Source organism: Hippoglossus hippoglossus, chromosome 12, assembly GCF_009819705.1.
Source record: "Hippoglossus hippoglossus isolate fHipHip1 chromosome 12, fHipHip1.pri, whole genome shotgun sequence".
In the NCBI taxonomy this organism is placed as follows: Eukaryota; Metazoa; Chordata; class Actinopteri; order Pleuronectiformes; family Pleuronectidae; genus Hippoglossus; species Hippoglossus hippoglossus.
The window spans coordinates 6,905,688-6,928,275 of record NC_047162.1 but is presented as its reverse complement, the minus strand read 5'-3'; the positions used below and the strand labels follow the sequence as shown (position 1 = coordinate 6,928,275).

The 22,588-nt window shown below is 42.5% G+C and overlaps 1 protein-coding gene across 6 annotated transcripts in view; it reads right to left on the bottom strand.

Annotated features, from left to right (window-relative positions):
* Window positions 1-3,324: 3,324 nt before the first annotated feature.
* garnl3 (GTPase activating Rap/RanGAP domain like 3) overlaps window positions 3,325-22,588 on the bottom strand; it is a 66,200-nt gene continuing 46,936 nt past the window's right edge. For 2 of the 6 annotated variants that reach the window (XM_034602265.1, XM_034602268.1), the window contains 20 exons: window positions 21,619-21,727; window positions 21,408-21,453; window positions 21,099-21,205; window positions 20,906-21,021; window positions 20,327-20,449; window positions 16,488-16,562; window positions 15,695-15,809; window positions 15,530-15,556; window positions 15,303-15,407; window positions 14,369-14,485; window positions 13,134-13,300; window positions 12,278-12,436; window positions 11,331-11,397; window positions 10,941-11,048; window positions 10,194-10,312; window positions 9,547-9,682; window positions 8,124-8,183; window positions 5,401-5,619; window positions 4,224-4,344; window positions 3,325-4,140 (listed from right to left, as the gene is read on the bottom strand). In XM_034602265.1, coding sequence (XP_034458156.1) covers window positions 3,972-4,140; window positions 4,224-4,344; window positions 5,401-5,619; window positions 8,124-8,183; window positions 9,547-9,682; window positions 10,194-10,312; window positions 10,941-11,048; window positions 11,331-11,397; window positions 12,278-12,436; window positions 13,134-13,300; window positions 14,369-14,485; window positions 15,303-15,407; window positions 15,530-15,556; window positions 15,695-15,809; window positions 16,488-16,562; window positions 20,327-20,449; window positions 20,906-21,021; window positions 21,099-21,205; window positions 21,408-21,453; window positions 21,619-21,727 — 2,265 coding nt within the window. In that variant the 3' untranslated portion in view covers window positions 3,325-3,971. The remainder of the gene's footprint in view (window positions 4,141-4,223; window positions 4,345-5,400; window positions 5,620-8,123; window positions 8,184-9,546; window positions 9,683-10,193; window positions 10,313-10,940; window positions 11,049-11,330; window positions 11,398-12,277; window positions 12,437-13,133; window positions 13,301-14,368; window positions 14,486-15,302; window positions 15,408-15,529; window positions 15,557-15,694; window positions 15,810-16,487; window positions 16,563-20,326; window positions 20,450-20,905; window positions 21,022-21,098; window positions 21,206-21,407; window positions 21,454-21,618; window positions 21,728-22,588) is intronic. The other 4 variants (XM_034602267.1, XM_034602266.1, XM_034602272.1 and 1 more) reach the window with 4 other exon arrangements.

The following is a 22,588-nucleotide window of genomic DNA, read 5'->3' as shown; positions in this document are numbered from 1 at the left end:
CACACTCAACAAAATGGCAAATCACAAAATGACAGAACAGCATTGACTTCTAACTGAAAAGATGGGTTCTTGCTATCGACAAGACTTGTCGCTGATTGGATGGACGCACTGTCCATGTGTTTTGTGATTTGTTGTTCTGTTTTCATATTTGCTGTTGTGTTTTCACATTTAGCTGTTGTGGTTTTTGCTTTTTTTTTTTAGGATTTAAACTGTACAAATCCTTGCACTTAAGATTTTTAAAAACAAAAACATCAGACAGTTTAAATTTCATAAATATTTATTACATATCAATGAACAGAATCAACTACTTTCACAGCAGTGGTCTACAGCACTTGTTTAAAATAAATGCTCAAATAATATTAATAAGAATAATCATAATAATAATAATATAGTTCAGTTTCATTTGAGGCCACATTTGATACACAAACATTTACAAGTAGTACTTGGCATTAAAAACGATGGCAATACAATATTTTAAGACACTTGGTGTTTTTTTTGTTCATTTTCTTTCATTTTGATATCACAGAGAGGTTCAGCAACAGTCTAAACAGTAAATATAGGTTCAAATACAAAAAAAATAAACAAACCAAAAAAAAAGAAACAAACAAAACAAACAGTGAAAATGCCAAGGGGAGGTAGAAACAAGGGCAGAAATAGAGGAGAAAAATTAAATAAGAGAAACAGTGTTTCCCCCGATCACTCACCCAGAGCAATAAAGTTTTAAGTACATTTCCTTAAAAAAAACCTACACTCCCTTCATCATCATCATCTTCCCTTTTAAGTTTTCTGAGTTCGTCAAAGTGTTGGACGGTTCACACTGACACAGGCAGGAGGAGAACATTGGAAACAATGAGAGGAGGGGAAAAGGGAGGATGGAAGGAGGCTCATGCAGGATGTGAAGGCTGCTGTGTTGTGAAACAGCCACATGGAGGCGCTCTCATACAGACAGGTAGCATGTAGGCAGTACCACTGCTCCCAAGCTTGTTTACCCTCTAAGCTTTCTGATGTGGTTTTAATGACTTTCTGTTATTTACTCAAAAAATAGAGTTTCATCTTCAGATTCAGACACACACGACCGATTCAACGCTCTCAGTGGAGAAAACGTGTATTTGTATGAGTGATCTGAGACCGAGAGCAAACTTTTCAATCCCTGTGAGCTTCTGCCACTTCTGAGGTGATTTCAGGGAACTGTTTACATGTGACCTGTGTGGCTGCAGTGCTGTTTGCTCAAACAGAGCCACATGGGAGATAAACCTCTAGAAACCCTGGTAGTAATGGCTTTAGTCACCTTTAACTGTATGTTTTTATAATTCCTTTCACTTTAAAGGGGCCCTCCACTGGTTCTGTTTAACTGCCATGACGAGCACTACTCTGCCTGTGGAAACAAAGTCAGATAATGTTTTCTGTGGTTACCATTGGAGTTTTTTTTCTTCTTCTCTTAATTAAAGAAAAGAAAATAACCGTAATAAAGGGCTGAGGGTTATCTCAGTTTGGGCTCGAGACTTGTGCCGGGCTGACGTCACATCGTTTAAATCGTAATTAGGAGCGGCCTGGAGGCGAAAAGGCTCACGTCAGTCATAGATAACAGGAGTCTGACGCTGGTATCTCTAATTTAGTGATAAAAATAAGATCCAGAGTAGTTTTATTGGATCCATAAAGTTTGTTGGTTTCCCTTGGTAACAAACTGCTACAAATAAGAAGCACAACAAAAGCTGTTTATCTGGTGACACAACACAAGTTTGTCTGAGGGAAAAGCACCATATAAAAATATGTAAATCATGAGGTGTGAGCACTTCCAGGTCAGAATAAAGGCTGTTTTCTTAATCTCTGCCAACAACGTGTGAATGGAACATCATGGAAAGATTTGGTAATATGAGTAAACAGGTGATTGTGTAAGGACTAAAATACTGTTTATTGACAAGATAACTCTATCAAACTCTAACACAACATCTTTAGCTGATGTGAGTCATCCTTATTAGTTATCTTTTCAGATACTTGTGTACTTATGTATTAATAAATGACAAGTCTGATATATTGGAACTTTTAGAGAAATCAGAGTTTCCCAGTTGTATTTAGATGAATTTTATCTCCAGTCAGAAATCCATAATAACGATAACTGGACGCAGGACTTTCTGTCAAAAGAAAGCCTGCGTTGCAAACTGGTAAGAAAGCATTGGGAAAGAAGTGGGCGTTGAGAAGGCAGAGGAGGTCAAGGGAACGGATCTAATGAGGGGTATTATGGGAAATGTGGGACCCATTTATTACTAACAGTCATAATATTTTAGTCTGTGCTGCTCTTTTAATCTCTTTAATCTGTCTCATCCAACTTTATCAAAGTAAAATACTTGCACTAAACTTGTTTCATGACTTTGATATTGAATGAATGATGATCAGTTGGGAAGTCTAAACCAGGATCTGAACAAAAACATGCGAGTATAATGAATCAAATGTTTGGTTATTGATCAGTAATTTTAACTATGTGTCTTTGTTGGGTTTAAAGACACATTTAGCTGCTTGTCAAAGGACTTATAATGGTTAAAATGGGGAAATAAAAAAGCACAGATGTCGGCAGAATTGGCCAATAGCTGGACACCAGTGGTTCCAGCTGTGAGTCGGTCTTTTACAGGACGTCTAGAATCAAAACAGCAGGTCTAAGATTTCAAATTACAGAAAACATTTATTCTAAATGCCTGGTCCTATGGAGTGCTGATCCCAAATATTTGTTTTAAAAAGTTTCTCAATTTTACATGCTTCTCGGTCATAGTTACCAATTCTGTTTTTTAATTCTACTTTAGCGTCATAATTAGTCATGATTAGTGTTGGCTCATTTTTTATTTTCCGACAAAATTGTACTTTGACCATTTTCAGATCTTTTAGATTTTTGTCTCAAACTTATTCCCTTCCTGTGCCTTTTTGTTGTCTCGGGTTGTGTTTTGCTTCACGCTCTTAATGTTTGGTATCATGTTGCAGACCTCATGATTTCCAAAGAAGCCAATGGTTTGGCTCAGAATACTCGTAGCAAAGGCGGCTCATGCAGATTTGATGTCGCCTCATTCTTATGAGGGCGTGAAATGTTTAGCACATGTGACTTTGCGAGCGTACCTCCGGTATCGTGAATGAACGGAGCTGTGGGTCACAGTAGTAAACTAACGTTGACTACAATCATGGCTGCTACTGTCAGACACCAGAGTGCTGTGGCTGTTCGAGGTGTAGTTCAGTGAAGGATGATGGGAAATGGCACTTGTGGGAGACTTTGCCTCCAGCCCTGTCTACCTGTGTGCTGTGACTGAGGAGAAGAATAAGGACTAACATGTGCAGACAGCATAAAACATCATACTTTTACTAAATATGGGAATAAAATGGATTTTTATAATATATCTATAAATATGCATCACAGGCATGACAAGCACACATGCCTGTCACTGTGTATGCATTTCCATGTATAAACAGATGTACACACACACATATGCATATCTTACAACATTTGAAAGTGGATTGGAAATAATCACATAATATACAACACATATTAAGCTCTAGCAACTTCCGAGGGCATTGTGAACGCGAGGGCTTTAGCCGTGCCTCAATGTGTAGATTTACATTCAGTTTGAGGTTTGGGATCAAACCGTTTACATTGTCTCGAAAAACATTGCAGAACTCCGAATAAACCACGGCATCTGACATGACCTCATCGCCTCTTTGGGTATTTTTCGTGCGGGGCAACACAAACACCCAACACACAGCGGCTGAGCGACAGCTCGCGAAGACTGACAGGCTCACGGACACGGCTTCTAACTCCCAATGCACCCATCTTGTCCAATGACTGGAGAGACCGTAGATATAAAACAAACAAACAAACAAACAAACAAACTAACAAAAAAACCAACAAGAACAAAGGATTCAAAACAAAACAATAAAAATAATGGTGACAGTACAGGAGTGGGTGGGCAGAGAAGTGCACGATGGGATTGTCTTCACTTTAGGTCCAGGACATCTTCTTCGAAGGATGTAGAGAGGACAAACGCGCTGGCGAGAGGCGGGCTCTCCCCCAGCAGCAGCGCCTTCTCTGGCTCAGCCTCCGAACTGGACGAACAATGCAGCTGGACGTCCAGGTCTGCGTCAAAGGACTCTGACTCTAACCTGCTGTGCACAGAAAGGTAGAACTCAAGCTCAAATATCATATAACAAATTAAATGCGCAGCCGCTGCGGAATCTGTCACTGTCACCTGTCGCTGTTTGTTGACGTCAGTGCTCGCGCTTTGGGCTCCTCCTCAGTGTTCTTCTTGCTCATCTTCCTCTGTTTGACTGTTCCACTGTCCGGCTTCCCACTTGGCTCCTCTGTCAAGCCTTCATTGGTGTCACGTAACAGAAAATGGACACTACTTGAAGGAATATTTCAACATTTGGGAAATGCAAAGCTACAGCCAGCTCGCTTGGTTTATGCCGGCTGCACACTAGAGGATTATCTGACACATTTCGGCTAGAATAAGGCCTAAATTGCAGGGGCGTTGCTGATTTGAGGCTGGTCTGAACATATTATCTGGCCAAATGATACTGTAGTGCGAGGGGTTCACAGACATAAGCTTAATCTCATTGATTTCAAAACGTAAATATCAATATAACGATTGGAAATAAGGGGGTATCGTGTTGTATGACAAGAACAGTGATTGGGCGGTTGATCAGAAACCCATAATAGCCCCTCTACAGAGTAAATAAGACTTTTTTTACAGGACCAGTTGGACGGTAGAAAACGAGCACAAACTTGTGGAATTGTGACAACAGTGAGCGCTTGTTAAACGTAGGTCCTGTTTTTAGTGCAAGACATTGCACAAACAAGCAAAGCTAGCTGAGGACCCTGGGAGACGCCTCCATTTTGTTTTTTATTCTATGGTCACGATTGAGCACGCATGTTTCCCAGTTTCTTTAGAATCGCCAGTCAGAAAACAAATGTTCAAATGCCAAATTCGTAAGTCTTGACAAGATCATCTAGTGTGTATATGGTCACAATTAAAATATTAATCGTTAACTGTTAATAAAACAGTTATATATTTATGTCTTTTTGTCATTTTGTTAATCCTCTTGTGTGCAGCAGGTATGAGTGTAAAGACTGAACACAGTTCGCAAAGGGCAAAACTACAAATGTTTTTTTTTTGCTTGTTCAGCAGCAGTGACCTTAATGAGTTTCCTGTGCTTCCTGGTCAAGGATTAGCACAGCATAACACGCTGATAGGTGACCTTTGGCAGTGCTGGCAGTGGGCTTCTGTTAACTTGTGAGCTAGTTGAGTCTGTTCAGACTCCTTATGCTAAGCTAAGATAGCCTGGCCGCTGGTTTTAGCCATACATTTAGCATACTGACAATGGGTTATATATGTACTGTAGAGTTATAATAGTTTTTCAGTTTACCAAGCAGCTCCTTCCGTGTGCGGCTGGCTATCTCTTTGATTTCCATGCGTGACAGGGACAGTGAGTGTGTTGCAGAGATGAGGGGAGTCGGCGGCACCATGGTGGGAGCCGGCGCCGTCATAACCTTGTTGACCAGCGGGGACTTGAGGGGTCTCTCAATGCTGCGGCCGACCAAGTTACACAGAGGGATCTTGAACATGTGCTTACATGCTGCTTCACCTGAGAGTAAGAGAGGGTTGGGAAAAGGAGGAAGCAGGGGAGGAGAGTCAAGAAAGTACAGGACAAGGACAAGGCAGATCATGAGAAAATACATAAAACCAGAAATAAACAGAGCAAAGATGGGCGTAGGAAGAGACAAACAGGAAGAGGAATGTGTGGCAGTGAATGAGGAATGGATGAAACTCCTTGAATGAAGCACCAAATTGTTTTTTGCATGTCGTACCCCATTGGCTACAAAAATGCATATGTGCATTTAAAGCCTACCATATATTTTGAGACACAACGCTGCTTAATAGTTTGCGTATTTAATTTTGATTATTTTCGGTCAAAATTACTATGGCATGTTAATGGTGTTAGGAGCAATGACAATTTTAATTGTTTGACATTTTGGAAAAATAAGCTTAGTTGCCTTCTTGCTCAGAGTTAGAGGAGATCGATACCACTCTCATGCCTGTATGATAAAAATGGAGCTAGCTGGTGGTTAGCTTAGCTTAAAGTGAAAAAGCTAAACTAGGTAGGTGGATTCCAGCTAACAACCTACCACCTTATCATAGAGCATACTAGCTCACAGACATGAGTGGTGGTATCAGTCCTCTCATCTAACTCTCAGCCACAAAGTGAATAAACTCATTTTCCAGAATATTGAACAATTCCTCTCAGTGGTGCATTTAAGGACCTTGCGACATTCGGCTGAATAAAGCGTTGCTCTCATGTCCTGTATTGTCAGAAAATCAAATTTACAGAGACAACGGCAAGCAAACCTTCTGTCTATGTCAAAATCTTAATGTGGAGTGGTCATGTCAATAATTTAAAAAAAGTCCTTAACTGCATCAACGGAGAAGGTTTTCAAAACACACACGTGATTGCAACAGCATGATCTTACCACATGGGGCAACATGTGGTGTGATTATGGTGTGATTTGCAAAACAGTCACTGTAATTTGTATAAAATATGGGATTGGTAGATTATGAATTAAAATATGCAGAACGTCCTAAATCCAAAATCTCTCTCACACTCACACTCATATTGCGTTTTAACAAGATTGAGAGGTGACAAACTGATGCAATACAAACTCCCTTAGTCAAATAAAGACTAACGTGATTAATAGTCCTATTTACTGAAACAGCATGGGATCTTAAAGTTAATCAGCCGTAATATAACTGTTCACTCTTAGCCAGTTAGAGCAGACCATGTATTCCGCAGAGACGCTAAGTGCTTCAAGTCTGTTTGGGACAAATTAAATGGATGTTTGGAGTTTGACAAAGGGGACACACTGCTAGTGATGCTGCAGCGTGCCAACCTGCAGTGCCCAATTGTGCCATCCGGGAGCAGTATTGCAGTTTAGCAGCGGCAGACTGCTCTGCTGAGACCGGCTGGTAGCGACAACATGGATGAGACTGAGTCAATGTGGAGGCTACGCGCTGCACAAAGAGCACCGTCTCATCTGAAATGTCAGCGGGTGAAGAGGTGAATGAGGAGCCATGGAGGAAAATAGAGGGTCACTGCTGTTGTTTGACAGGTACACTGTGTTAGTGTTGTTACAGATCCTGCCTCCTGCACCCGTGCTGGCAAAACAGGGCAATAATAAAAGCAAAAATGCAGGAAAAGCATGCAGTTATTTGGAATATGCAATCACAAGCGATCGATATATTCCACGTGTGTTTCTGGACCAGGGGAAGTGTCATGCTCCGTCACACTGGCAAAAACGAAAAAAAAATCTGAATGTGGGGTTTTTTCGGCACTAAGGGAAGTTGAATTCTCCTGGACGGCATGCTTTCGTTTTGCTGTCGGCTCTTTTGGCGTGCGTTTGAGCCAGCGGAGGCAGGCGGCGTCTTGCAGCCACATCAGTAACAACATCTCGCTGGCGTTACTGATGCGATTACATCAGATGAAACCCCCTCCCCGAGGAGCAGATACAGCAGGTGCACAGGCAGTCGGAGGATGGGGATTTTTGTCAGCACCCCTTCCACCTCTCTCTCTCCCCCCCACTGCATCTTCTGCTACACCTCCCCCACCCCCACCTACCCTCACCCTCGGATTGTGGCACCGCTGTTTGGACAAGCACTCTGGATCGAAGCGAGGGCTGACAAAAGTCTCCATGGCGACAGTGCAATCTGTAAATCATGCTGCGGCAGACGTGTCTTCTACTTCCCTCTTTCCCTTTTTCCCCCCTCCCTCCTTCTCTCCCCACCTCCTGCTTGTACACAACCCCTCCCTCCCCCCCTCATACTCATGCATACCTTTCCTGCGTCTCATCCTCCTCTTATTCCGAACATCCCCCGTTATCTTTTTTTTTTTACTTTCCCCTTTCCCCCCCCTCTCTCTCTAAGACACAAAGGGGTGGGGGGGTGGGGAAGACATAATGTTCACTTAACATTCAACCAACGTTTAAGTCAACATGCCGCCTTGGAACAGACAGGGTGATATACTCTGCGAGCACGTGCATGTGAGTGGGGCAGTGTTATGAGCGTTTTCATGAGCTGAGGACGAGAATCCTGCAGTACCTTCGGCATCCTTAGACATGTACAGGGAAAGCTTGGTACCATAGGGGATCCGTATTGAATCTGAACCAGGGATGAAGAAGAGGGTTACACAAACTGAAGACACACACACACACACACACACACACACACAGAGTACATACAATTTAGGCGCACACAGTAGGTGATCGGGTCCCAGTGATGCACAATCATATGCTGAAAACAGGAGGGAAAATGAGAATCCCTCCGAGAGAAATGATTGCCCGGACCAGCCTAAAAGCATAAAGCCCTTCCTCAGCTAATTGCAGCAGCGACAGCCAGACCTTCCCCCCTGTTAGCCTTAATGGGACCTGTAAATACCCACTCCCCCCGCCCCCCTCAGGAAAAGAGCGCCTTGATGGTGCAGCAGCAGCTAGACAACCAGGACATTTAAATAATTTCTTTCCTCAAGCTTTGTCCTTCGCCGCAGCCGTCTGAATAACATGGATGTGTTGGAGGAAGACATGGTGTCCTTTCTGTTACAGCTACAGAGCCTTACGAAGCTGACTTTGCCATCGGCCATCGTTCTCGCTGAATGACAAACCTGCAAGTCACTGACAACAGCTGTGCATCACTAACACACCTCAGTTTCAGATCTGAGGTGGTCAGTGTTGGGGGAGGGGGGGGACCCTGTATGGTCAAATCTACAATAAAAGACAGGGGGGAGTGGATGTGGGCTGGAGGCTGGAAGGGAGGGGCTCGTATTGATCCTTAATCATCCTTGAAAGCATGCTCTGCCTCTGAGGTTATGTATTGTGTCCCTTGAATGGCGGCGGCGGTGGCGGTGGGTCATTAGTCGGTTCCTCTTTCTGTAATTTGCGGTTAATAAGAATTTAAAAGATGATGCCTTTGCATGCTTCGACCCTCCAACTGCAAATCACATTCATGCAAGTGCCAGTCAATTTCCAGATCAAATCAGTTCCGAGCTTTGCTGCGACCGTAGGCCTCCAGTCATTTTAATATTGCATCAAAATCAATTTGTTGACCGATCACTGTAGACGTTTCGTTGCTTTAATTTTATTTTGTCATGTAATGATAAAACTGTCTGGTTATATAAGTTATAGCAAAAAAGAAAGGAGACTTGTTTCCACGACGAGTAGCCAGCAATACGAATACTTTAAAATCTCTCATAAGACTTAGACTTATGTATGGAAATAGCCATATAAATGAAATAAAATATCACAAATAATTCAAATCAGGGAAAGTAATGTTAACTCTGGGGGGGGAGTGGCTGTGGCTTAAATAAACCATTCTGCTGAGACAAGTTTATGTAAATGGATCTCGAGCTCTGGGCGAACAGAACATCCAAAGTCAAACAGGTCTGCAGGCAACTCAGACATTTCAAAGACCTGTAACGTTGAGGCACTAATATCATCCTCCTCTGCTGCTGTTGCTTTGCAGAGCTTACCATCACCGAGCGGCGAGGGGAACACGGGCATCTCGTAGCCGGTGGGCGTCTGCGGGGAACTCTGGGAGCTGGTATCTCTTGAACTGCAGTTGGAGGCCGAGCTGACTGGAGCCGACGAAACAAAATAGATGTCCGACTGTGGGCGGAAAAACAGACACAGAGAGAGAGAGAGAGAGAGAGAGAGGAAATGAGATCCTTCCAGGAAATATTAAGAGGACGGGGACAGAAATGATGGAGGCAGGGGGCGAAAGATGAAAAATAAAAATGAAAAAACAAAGAGATTGGATGAGAGCAGAGAAAGAAAAAGTATTTATATGATGCCAGGTGCACTGTGGTCTGTTTTAAATTATCTACCTGTATGAATTACGAGTGTATTATTGCTTTGTAGCCATGCATATCACCAGCCATATTTCCCACTGGGGTAATAAAGATTGATTGAAATGAGGAAGCTGAGACAGCTACTTCTAGAACGCAGTGTGGCCTGAAAACACTGAAAACACTCACAACCTGGAAGAGTGAACATAATGCATTACTACTACACAATTACCTGACCTCTGACCAGTGCTTAAGATAGAATTAAAAATAAAAATAAACAAAATAAACAACCTCAAAAGAAAGTTTATATGATAAGTGTCGACCGTACTGACCCGTGAAGCAGCCAACTGTAGCTCTGGAACCACTGCGGTGTACACGAGGTTGCCATTCACCACCAGTCGGATCTCGATGGAGTCCGTTGTGAAGGCCAGGATGTAAGGAAATGCACAAACTGCAAAGAGCACACAAACGTATGATACAACAAGCCACAAATAGACATTACAACCAATCACTGATCCCTTTACTCTGGGGGCAGCGGCCAACATGTTGGGGCTTCAGGTGTAGACATTGGATATCAGGGCTCATTTCTTTTACCACACGACTCTAACGTTTGTCCACACAAAACACAAACATACTTTTTTAGGGGTTTTAGATCCATATGAATGCAGATAAATTAAAAAGCCGTTCAGTTTCTGACTCTGTACAACAGGTAACTGTCATAATGAGCTTGAAAAGTAGAAGCTACTGTAAATATATGTGTCACAGCAGGGCTCATTATTGGATGCACGGTAGCCTAGAGCAGCAGCATGTTGTTTTCAACAGTCTTAGGATTTCATGTTTTGTACCAATTGTGATTTCATCATTTCATCATCTCCTGCATTAATTAAACCAAGTACAAAAGCACACGCACACGCACACGCACACACACACCCACACACACACACACACACACACAGTAATCAGACAAGCCAATTCGATGCTTGTGGCTACACATGGTGTTCCCATGGCAACAGCAAGCTCTGGCCAGGCCAGCAGCATGGGCAGGGTGGGGTTCAATAGTTGTTGCCGTGGTAACCTACCAATAGCGTTGGGCATCTGGTTCCAGCTGAAGTGGAAGTCCGAGGTGTTGGACTGGATCATGGGCGTGGAGCCGTTAAACGGACAAACTTTCTTATAATAACAACTATCTGCAAAACACAGATGGGAAACAAATTCAACTTTCAAATTAAATATTGTAGTTTCTTCTGTTTACTATTGTTTGTATCTGCCCTTAGGAAAAGGATTGAAAGCACCACTTGGTTGTTTATCTAGACTAAAACTAAAGTAGAATGTCTCTGACCCTAAATATTCTAGAGCTTTGGGTGAAGGGGTTTTCAGCTGCAGAGAAAAAAACATGAAGGTTCAGCTTTGACATTAAGAGACCTGAATGAGACAACATCTGAACTGTTCAGAGTTAAAGGGAGACTCACAGTTGTAACACAACAGCAGACCCGCCTCGCCGTCTTCATACACATCAATGGCTGCTACAAAATTTACCTGCAGGCAGAGAGGAGTCAGTTTAGTGGAATCGTTTCAGCAGGATTCAAAGGTCGGATGTGAGACACTGTTTTTAACAAGTAATGTCAGGTCACATACGATTAAAGTAAAGGGTAACCTTCAGGGCAGGGGGCGCTGCAACAGGGTTGGCAAAGCAGGCAACTAGCCTGGGGCCCAGAGCTGAGAGGGGGCCTCTGAGAACGGCTCATTACGTGACTCCACAGCAACGACAACTTTGTGCGAACCCCTTTAAATTATGTGATCGGCTATCGACAGGAGACTGCAACGACACCACGCTCAGAAACGCCCTTACGAGACCCCATACTTTGCTACCTTTCAATTATTTATGTGTATGCACTGTGTTTATAATTTTGATAATAAAAGAATGGGTCAAAAATTGGAATGATGAGGTTTGGTGTACTGTCTTTCTTGGGTGGGGGAGTTGGTTGAGTTTGGTTTGAAGTAGGGCCCCCAGGTCCCTTTTATTGTCTATCTGTCTTCTAGTTTTTAATAATGTTGTAACTGATTAGTGGATATTTCTGCTTGAGTTTGTTGTATTATTATTATTATTATTCTTGTTTCTGTCGAATGAGAAATGGTTCTAGCAGAATAAGACCGTTTATTAGAGCAGCTGTTCATCCCCAAGCAGCCTCATCCCTCACGTCTCCTCCCAGCTGCTCTCTGTAAATGACAACGTGTTGATTCACCAAAGCAGCCTGCTCATCGGAGAGGTAAATAAAGGGACTAACTGGGTCAACTGAAGGTCTCTATTCTGCTCAACTGCAGAGCACATCGACATGAAAGCAAATGAATAAAAAGGACGATGAAAAGAAAAAGGAAAACCACCGGCGTTTTGTGTGCGTGTGCAAGTGTGCCTCACCCTGTTGGCGTCTACGTGATGTAGCCGGTAGGCATCTCCAGTGCTCTCATTGATCAGGTCAAACTGGTGTTTGTAGGCCACACAGATCATGTTGTCATTTTCCCCCGTCGGCCCGTCCACCAGCGCCATCACCACCGGAGGGTCACACAGACAGATCTCCTGATGGGTGGATGGTACACACACACACACACACACACACACACACACGTTAGTTTAATTACTTTAACAGACATATGTACGTTTGTCTGTACATAATGTTTTCATAGCTTAGGACAGGAGTCTTTAAAGTCAGGGCCGCACTTAAAACAAATACGAAAAATTACTCTGCAACATGAGCAAGTTAATAATAAAAAAATGTCTACTCCTGATATAAGAATATTATTTTTATTTTTACTGTTTTTTTCGCATGTGGTGGCATTATTAAGTCTGCTGAATCAGCTATTAGCCATTCCTTATTTCAGATACTGAGACAACGATCAACAGTTTAGTTTGATACTGAAGAAACGTCAATGTCGAGATTCTCAAATGTAAGGAACATTAATATTTTCTGATTTCTAGGTGAATCTGTTGGGTGCTTATCTAATGTTCCCTGAACGTGCCCTGATATCCTCAGAAAGTCATGTAGAATCTAAATGGGTATCATTATCTGTGGGCTTAAAAATGTTTGATGCTCATTGTGGCAGATATAATACTTATAAAAACATCTCCTTATGATGTGTGTCACCTGTGACCTCACCCCAGACAGAAATATGCATTTTAAAGAAATGTAAACTTTTGTGAGAAATTATCTTTAAAAGTGAGATCAAATTCTTTGGTTCCTTCTTTTCATTATTTTCTCATTTGTCATTGGTTGTACCCGTATGTACTGGAACTCCTCCACTGGCGAGTCTGGTCCCGCGGAGACGGCGCTGAAGCCCTCGGAGCGCGGTTGTTTCCTGGTGATGAGGAGGAGTTTGTTCCTGATGGCTGCTACAATCCTCAGCTCGGAGCCGTGGTGGGTGTTGATAGAGTACAAATGACAGCCTGGGACAAAGAGGAGGAGGATGGGGTGAGAGAGAGAGCGGGAGGTATATTGGACATGTGTTGTGCTGTAGGTGTTGTTCCCTGGCATCATCCCACAGATCGATGCTTCCACAAACAGCTGGCATCACACCACCAGCAGTGGAAACGACTTTCATTAAGGTCACAATATCCTGCTTCAGGCTGAGTACGTGTGTTTTATGTCTTGTCAAATATAAATAAACTTGTCAAGCACCATTTGCAAATATAATATATTAAACTTGTTGCACGGGAACTCGTCTTGATGTACTTTGTTCAGATTTGATTTTAAAAATCTGAAAAACAAAAGTGGGAAATGATTTTCCAAACATCTATTCAGAGGAAACTAAATGGATTTGCTTATTTCAAGACAAAAACAACACAAATAACATATCTCCTATGGGCATTTTGTGCCTGTGTTTATCTTCTAATGATACCAAAATCAAGTGGGTTAAAGAAATATGCTAGATTTTAATAACTCAGTGAGCTGAGAGGAAGGGGGTTAGAAGCTCAGAGATAGAATGGGGGGGGTTGCGAGCGTGGAATTTTTAGACTGAATAACCGCTATAGGATCAGTTGTCGTTTCCTTTGTTGTGAACTTGCTGTTGTCGTTATCAACAACGTCACTTTCGTTCATCATTCCCAGTCACCGCAGCTGCAGAGCACTGATTTCCTGCTTATTCAGAATATTGAACATATCGTGTGTCCCAATCGAACCAAATCCAACACTGCACTTCCTTGGGCCCTTAACAATACAAGAGCCAAGTGTGAAGCGGATAAGATGAACTGTCCTCGAAATGCGAGGCCACTACAGAAGAAGATATGTGGAATCATTAGATAGATGATAGTAGGGGGTATTTAATGGCCAGTATATAAACAAGAGAAATGATTGCAGCAAGCAAAACCTGTTTCAAAGATAAAATGTGAACCCGGCTTTTGTTTTAAGACAAAACCAATTTTTAAACCCTGAATTAAAGCAGGATTCTTGAGCATACAGGACAGATTTCTCTGCTGTTGCAGGGATTCATTTGCAGCGTGCGCCTCGTGTTGTACCTTTAGTTTTCTCCAGTTTATTTTCCCGACTGTCACACTTGCTCCTGACGAGCTGCTTCTCCTCCAGGCCTCTCTTGAGCGTGTTGAGTCTGAACACATAGACCCGAGCGTCCTTCCCTGGAAACAAACACACATCCACATTGTTGCTGTCCTGCGTTAAGGTTCACTTGTTTTTGCTTTGAGCCTCCACCCACGAGACACCAGACAATAGTGCTTCACTGCACGAGGCGGATTACGATATGGCTTCTTAGGGCTCGTGCTCCCAGAAATTTAAATCCCCGCCACACACACACACACATGCATGGTGGTGACAAATGTTTCCGCCTCTATCACATAATAGCTATCAAAACCGAGTCAATCCTGTTTGTCAATAGCCGGGTTAGCTAATCATCAGCAGGGTAATGGATTACATGCTCTTTTGGTCGGAGCAAACATGCGACAAATTGTACAGATGTGTGTTATTACACAGCAACCTGCTGTGTATACAGTTTGTGTCTTTTCTATCCTTTTCATGTCTGCAGGTTTCATTTTATCTGTCTGTTGGTCTGCATATCTATCGTTAAAGCCCGCTGCACTCACAGTCGAGCCCTTCCCCGAGGATAAACACACACACGCACACAATCTCTGAAACACACATACGCACACACACTTGACGGGGATTGGTTCTCTATAGGTCAGCTTCCTTAGATCACAGCGAGTGATCAATGTGTTCACTGGACCAGCGGAGGTGGAAAGGGTAAGTAGGTACTCGACAACACAGAGAGAGATGACAGAGATGAAATGAGAGGGAGGAGTAGGGATGACGAGAGAGAAAGATCTGCTGTAAATACAAACGGTTCTGCTGCAAAAATAGGGAGAATGAGCGGATGACAAAGGACGGTGGCGTGGGGAGGTATTCTGTGATGATGCAGCGAGGAGGTGCTGAGCATCCTACCTTTGTCGGCCCTGGTGATGAGCAGGTCCTGAGGCTCGAGAACGTGCATCTGCTTCACCACCATGGTTTTGTCGAACACCTGCACCGGAGGCAGAGCCTGCGTCTCTGAAACACAATGCATACATTAAAAAAAAGACGAGTAAAATACTGATAAATACTGGTTGAAATATATGTTAAATAAATCCTCTGAGCAGGAAAAGAAACAGGAGTATTGATCGCACACTCACCAGCGTTGGATGAAGCTGGATCTGGGCCTGAAACATGGACAACATCATTATCATCATCATGTTAGCTGTTGGCCTTGGCATTCTGCTGAGCACAGTATCGAATGGATATGGATGGGTGGCTCTATTTTAGAGGACATGGGGCGATATTGATTAGGATGACCTCACCATCCAGCAGCATGACCCCCGCTGCGTCGGTGGCGACCAGCAGAGACTGACCCCAGGAGTCGGCGCACACGATCTCATAGGGGAACGTGCTGCAGAACGACTGGGACTCCCATGGCTGCGGCGGATAAAGACACAGAGACATGTGTGGGTGTACAATTAGAAATATGATCCAGCTGTTTTGGCAGAATATAATAAACCACAAGATTAAAAATTATGAATAATATATTAAATATCACGTTTTCACCCCTGTGTGTTTGTTGGTTGGTTTGTTTATTTGTTTGTTGTAAGCAAGATTTAGCAAAAGCTACGGGAACAATAAGAATCCAGTACATTTTGTTGCAGATCTGGATCAGGGGGCAGATCCAGCATAACGTCATTTTCACTTATTTCTCAAAGAACCAGACTGGCACTCAGAAAAGCACATACGTCCGCCAAGGCCCAACAGTCCCCTTAAATTCAATCAAGTCGCACACAATCATAGATATCTGTTCCCTAAATGTGCCAGATTGTTTCCGTCAAGCTCCATGAATTATTTTCTGGGAAATCAGTAAAAAATGTCAAAAAAAACCCATCCTATTTTGCAATGTTAAAGAAGATGATAAAAAAATTCCTGGAGCGGCCACAAAGTTGTATGGGTTTTTCCCTGCCGCATACCACATCCTAACACTAAGTTTCGTAAAAATCTGTCAAGCTATAGTTTTTGCGTAATCTTGCTTATAAACAAACTTAATGACTTGTTAAGATGTAGATTTTGTGCAGTGAAATGTCTCAAAGACCCACAAAGACTTTTCACCTCTTTTCTGCACAGGCCTGTGGTAACAAGACTGGTCGGGGCATCTCCTCTCACAATGGTCTTCAGCTTCAGGGCCTATAGAGAGGAAACGGCATCCGGTTTAACACAAAACTCAGATATAATGTATGAAAAATATAAAAATAGTCCAGTAAAAGTAAAGCCCTATATTCAATTCCCACCAATGCAGTATCAAAAGAAAAATTACCTTTGCATCACACAGCATACATCAACATATGTAATATTATTAGACTGTAAATATCAATGCATCGACTTTTGGGGTCAGGAGATAAATCTGTGGTCATGAGATGATTCATGGGGAAGGAAAGAAGAAGAAGAACCAAAATTCTGCTTCACAAATGAACCGCAATTATCTCTGCTTGCTCTTCTTCATCGATCATTTTACTCCTTTTAAAAAATCATTTAAAAAAAGACTATTTGAGCTGTTTAATATTGTATGCAAGCACAATCTTTGAAGTAAATGTGCTTCTTTACTTCTCCGGCTGCTGGCTTACACAGCATGTACCACTTGAGACCGCATGCATTTTCCAGATTCACTCCTCTAATGAAATAATGTCACAGTTATTAAATAATGTCTGGACAAGCCTTTTAAATCTCTGACCCTGTGCAGGATTAATGAGTTTGCGCTGCATGTGAATCATGCATATAAATGCATCACTCGGAGGACAGCGGCGAAATGAGCCCGCTGAATTATGCACCTTTTTATTCCATCACTAATATCTAACTGGCCTGTCATTAATGTTTCCTGGTTTCCATGCTTATTTAGGCCGTGACGACTGGGACCGACAGCTCACTGAGGCGGAAATGCAAAACTAAATAAAAACAAATCCATTCAAATGGAAAATATTTTGCACAAATGTCAAATCAGGAAGCATCTGATCCGATGACAAATTCCAATCCAAGCTACGCTGTCAGCCCTTTCAATTTACAAATCCGCATAAACAGGCAATCTGGAGATAATGAAATCAATACCAGGCAACAGCACAATGGCTTCACTCTGCTGTGTGCCTTCACCATCCTTCAGAAAGTAACCACAATAAATATATATTCTAGCTTATCAGGCATCCACGAGAACATGAAATCCCAGCGTGTAATGTGCGTCTAATGGCGAGCGAACAGTCAGTTGAGCTGAGGACAAACGCCGTGTCTCTACAAAACTGGATAATCAATGACTCGACACGTCTACCTTCCTTTGTTATCCGCACAAAGTGTCGACGCCTCAGCTTTGTGTTTACGAGCAGAGAGTGTCGGAAACAAGAGGAAAACAAGGTAGAAAACACAAATGGTGACACAATGAAGAACAAGGGTTGGTAAATGAAGTCGGCAGACAAATGAAAAAAGAGACAGAATTTCTTTAGAGGCATAATGTGTCTTTAGAGCTCATTTTTTTTAAAAGGTGCATACTTTGATGACCTATATCCTATATCTCCAATATCTCCTGGCAGTAAGTGCGTGGTCGTGAAAGACCATTTTCTTATTTTGTGTAATTCGTCAATTTACAGAAAAACTTACAGGCCACATTCATCCTTCTGGAGGTTTGGGACGCTGTCGGGCAACATTTGGTAAGTGTGGATGTTACAAGTTGTTACCACAACAGGCCAGACATTTTCAGTTTTATCTGCCAAATTTCCAAAATGCCAGAGATCACGTAGGTTCAACACTACAGACGACAACATTGGCTCTTTTCATGTCCGTAGCTGTGTCTCAATTCAGGGGCTGCATCCTTCGGAGGCTAGACTGAGGCAGACTCGGCTGTACCATTCCGAAGGTTTCTTCAAATGTGTCCTTGCTCCAACCTATCCCAGGATTCATTGCACTTCGGTGACTAACTGTTTTTCAAAGAGGTAATGGTGCCAGCAAACAGTGAGACGTCCAACGCTTGAGTGTCAAGCATCAACTCAACTGAACAGTACACATGCTAAAATAACCAAGGGGCATTAAAACCATCTTGTCTTGTCCAACTTCAGCTCTATTACGAGGCGACAGCAATAAGGGCGGGACAAGCTGGTGACGCTGATCTTGGTATTCCTTTGTTGACCAGACAAGAGTAATTCCAAGATTCAGTCTGGCCTTCACGGTCTAAGTTGCCCACGAAGGAGGCGTCTTCGTGAGACTGGTATACTGTGCGTCCTCCAGAGGATGCAGCCCCTGAATTGAGACACCCCTTGTGTTTTCAGATTTTGTTCCTATATAATTATATAATTGTTACGTCAGCGTCAAGAACGGAGGTGTAATGGCGATTACATCAGCCTGGTAATGATTACTGCACTGTGGCACAGAGGCTTCTTCTTATCATGGTATCACAGTGTCCAGTTAATTCAGCTGCCTGTCAGGAGGAAAAGCTGCTAAATGAATTTATGGCAGTTACAGGTCTTTGTTTGTTCGGTTTCTTCACATTACTGATTATTATGTGTCAAATCTAGAGAGTTCTAGGACCGGTAGATAAGTGTGTATGTCCAAAATATCTGCAATGTGTTTATTGTAAATGATACCTGCTCAAATCTTACATCTTCTCCACAACAAAAAACCTGCATCACATTTCCAATGCACAGTAACCATCTATCAAAACCACATTCTGTTATTTGAGCAGGAATTATATATCTCCTTAGACTGTGAGGACATTTATTACTCATCGGAATGAAAAAGGAGTTGCTATATTATTGCACACTTTTATATGTGTCTTGTTTTCATTAGGGTAACAATCAGTATTTGCTTTTCGATTTTCCTGTCCAGGGACTGCAGACGCAAATAAGCTAACGGCTAACTGATTTTTATCTTCCGTAACTGAGGTGGATATGTATTTTCATGTGGATATTATACTGTGGAGAATTAACACAGATATTGCTTTCTTTTTTGGTAAATTGTCATTCTACTTTTATTTTCTCAGGTAGATTTTCTTACTCAGATCTGTGTCCAGCCGCTGTAAAGCAGGTGAGAGAGGATCTGAGTTGGTAAAAGACTTGATACAATCCTCAGGGTCACCTTCAGTTATTGCTGGGTGTGCAAAGCAACAACCTTAAGGAGCAGCAGTGAGACATTATCTTTCTTATTTTTCGCCCTGGGTTTTCCCTCTCAGGCTACAGTCATACTGCTTCGCCTTATTGCTAGAAGTTGTTGGGTCAATATGCTGCCTGATATGACACCACTCAGGGCTATCCATTGTATTTTGTGGGTTAAAAAAACAATATTGTCCTAAAAAGGGCTAGAACTGAACATTAGCACAAAAAAAAAGATGGAAACATGTTCTTTGTATCAAAGTTGCAAGAAAAAGGATCCACCAGGGATAATCAAATATAGTTAAAGGAATATGTATACATATATTGTTAATGTATAAAGGAAGATAAAACAACAAGTTGGGTTACAATATTGAGGTTTACATAGCATCTCTGGTATTTGTTATATCTTTATTATAAAAATACAACAAGCAGTTTAATTTGTTAGTTCCGCAATAATTGTATATTCTATTTATTCTATCTATATTAACTTAATTGTGTTCATGTATAATAGAGAATGTAACGGTGCGATGAATGAATGTTATCAACACATCTTTTTGGATGTGTCTTGGTTTCTTAGGTGATCGGATGTATTTGTCCCTGTATGTCATTTGTGTGTGCTAATGTGTGTGTGTGCCCATACCCACCTTTCTCAGTGTGTATCCTAGTTTCAAGGTGTTAAGGCATCTGTTCATCTGAGTGTTTCTAGCTGCTTACTGCAGAGCTCTGGTTGTTTGGTGTTCATGAGTTTGTGTGTGTGTGTGTGTGTGTGTGTGTGTGTGTGTGTGTGTGTGTGTGTGTGTGTGTGCTTGAGTACATTTTTCTTACCTGCCCTATCCTGACAAATTCAGCCTGCCGTGCCTCCTCCTTCTTGCGTGCTGATTTTGGAGACTCGGGCAGGACGTCGCTGAATGACCGTCGATTTAACATGTTCTGGGGAGAAAAAGGAACCTAAACGTGGAACCATCGACAGCCCACATGTTGCACACACACACACACACAGACACACACAGAAAAAGAAAGAAGAGAGGGGTCTTAGAAACTGACCCTGGCAGGGGGTGCAAACAGCAGGAGTGTAACGCAGTGAGAATTTAGTTGTGTTAGGAGCAGCAACAGTGAAAGGAGGGAAAAACAAGATAAGTAAGAACAAGGCTGATGTGAGGAGGGAGAGCCCTGATGAGAAAGTCAGCATTGCAGTAGTATCCAGTCGGAATGGTGCAGTATGCAGAGGGCTGCAGTGGAATACAGCAGAACGCAGCTCAGCGGTGGCTACAGTCGTTGCCAGTGAGTGAAGTGACAAGTTGGAGATGGAGAACTGCAGTGTGCGCTAGTGTACGTACATTTTAGAAAAAAAGTACACACATGAATGGACAAGAACTGCCGTGGAGGGCAGGAACAAAGGTGTACCTTGTGTAGGTCAGGCATGAGGTCTTGGTAGAGCGAGCGGATCAACATATCGAGGGTCCGCTGACGCTTCTGGGCAAACGTTGGCGTCTCCAGTGTGGCTTTCTCTCCATTGATTACTGCCAGAGATGAAGAAAGATTAGTTTTCCGAAAAAGACGCAGATTCATTGATCATGTCGTGATGCCGTTTTCTTACATTTGACTAATAAAAAGTCCCTGAATTCTTGGTGATCAGTAAATACAGATGGAGATGGGAGAGGGGGTCCAAACAGTGGAACGCTCTCCTCTGAGAAAATCTTCAACCTGTGATAGAGACAGTACGGTCATAGTAAATCCCACAGTACGGTAGAGTCAAGTCAGCACCATTTTAAATCAAGGAAAACAATTAAAAGGACTTAATGAGCAGGATTAAAGACGTTTTCAGGTCACAAGGGTGAAAAGAAGTCTGAATGAAATACCATAATGAATGAATCGAAGGCAATCACCATGAATCAAGGCCACTCACCTGTAACTGTCATTCTGGCTATTATACCTAACTAATGCAAAAATATCTGGAGGAAGAAGTAAAGGAAACATTGATCGTATAGCAGCAGTCACACATTTCATCAGAATAACAGGGCTGACGTGGTCTCTGTTCATTAGGGGAAGATCCTCTTAGCTGACGCTGATGGTCACCACTTCATTCCTCTGACAGCCGTTGTCCGTGTGAAGGATACGGGTGAAGTGCGATCGGATCATCGATGGTTTGAAGGATGACGATGCGTCATCCCCTTCCTGGAATACTATGGTGACAATGTCATTTCCAATGTGCCTCTTTCTTTCCACCTGCCAGAGAGGAAAGAGCAGAGATGAGGACAAAAAAAGAAAAAAACAAGCTCAACCTCAGTAGACTGTGATTCATGTGACAGGGATCGTCTGTGTACGTGGATTTACTGATGTTATAATCACACAAGGGCAAAGCAACAAACCTCAAACACAACATTCATAAATTTTCACCTTATAAAGTTGTTACAGGGAACTAATTAGCACAGTCATGTTTTTTTTTTCACCTGACAAAATCAAGTGCTGGAGTTATACGGAGCATCTTTCAGATATAATGACACCATTGGAAACTGTAAATTGCTGTGAATTATGACTTCAAGAACATGTTTTACGCAAATTGTGACAATCAGTGGGGCAAAGCAGCTTTTAAATATCGTAACTACCTCCATAAACTGTGTGCAACACCACTGCTGCAGCTCCGACTGATAATTGTGTTGATAAGTGGAACAAGTCTGAGGCTGGAACCACGGACTGTAAATGAAGATGGACGATACGTCTCAACTTCCTCCCACTATCCAGATATAAAGCTAAATTATCTCGGATACGCACGCTGCCATCTGGCATTTAGAGCCGGAGTGTGCGCAGCAGCGATCGGGGGATGGAGCCGTGGTGTCGAGGTCCTGTCGACGCATGCGCTTGACAGATCGTGAGTCAGTCTCAGCTGTCATCATAACGTTTAACCCCGTTTATATAGGAACACACCCTGAAAATTTGCACAACAAACATCAGGGTGATAAGAAGTACCTAAAATGACACATACCATATTTGAGAAAAATGTATCTGACGTGTATTTTGACGCTTTAGTATTTTCCATATCCCATCCACTAACATGGAGTCTATGTGCCAAACTACAATAATAAACTT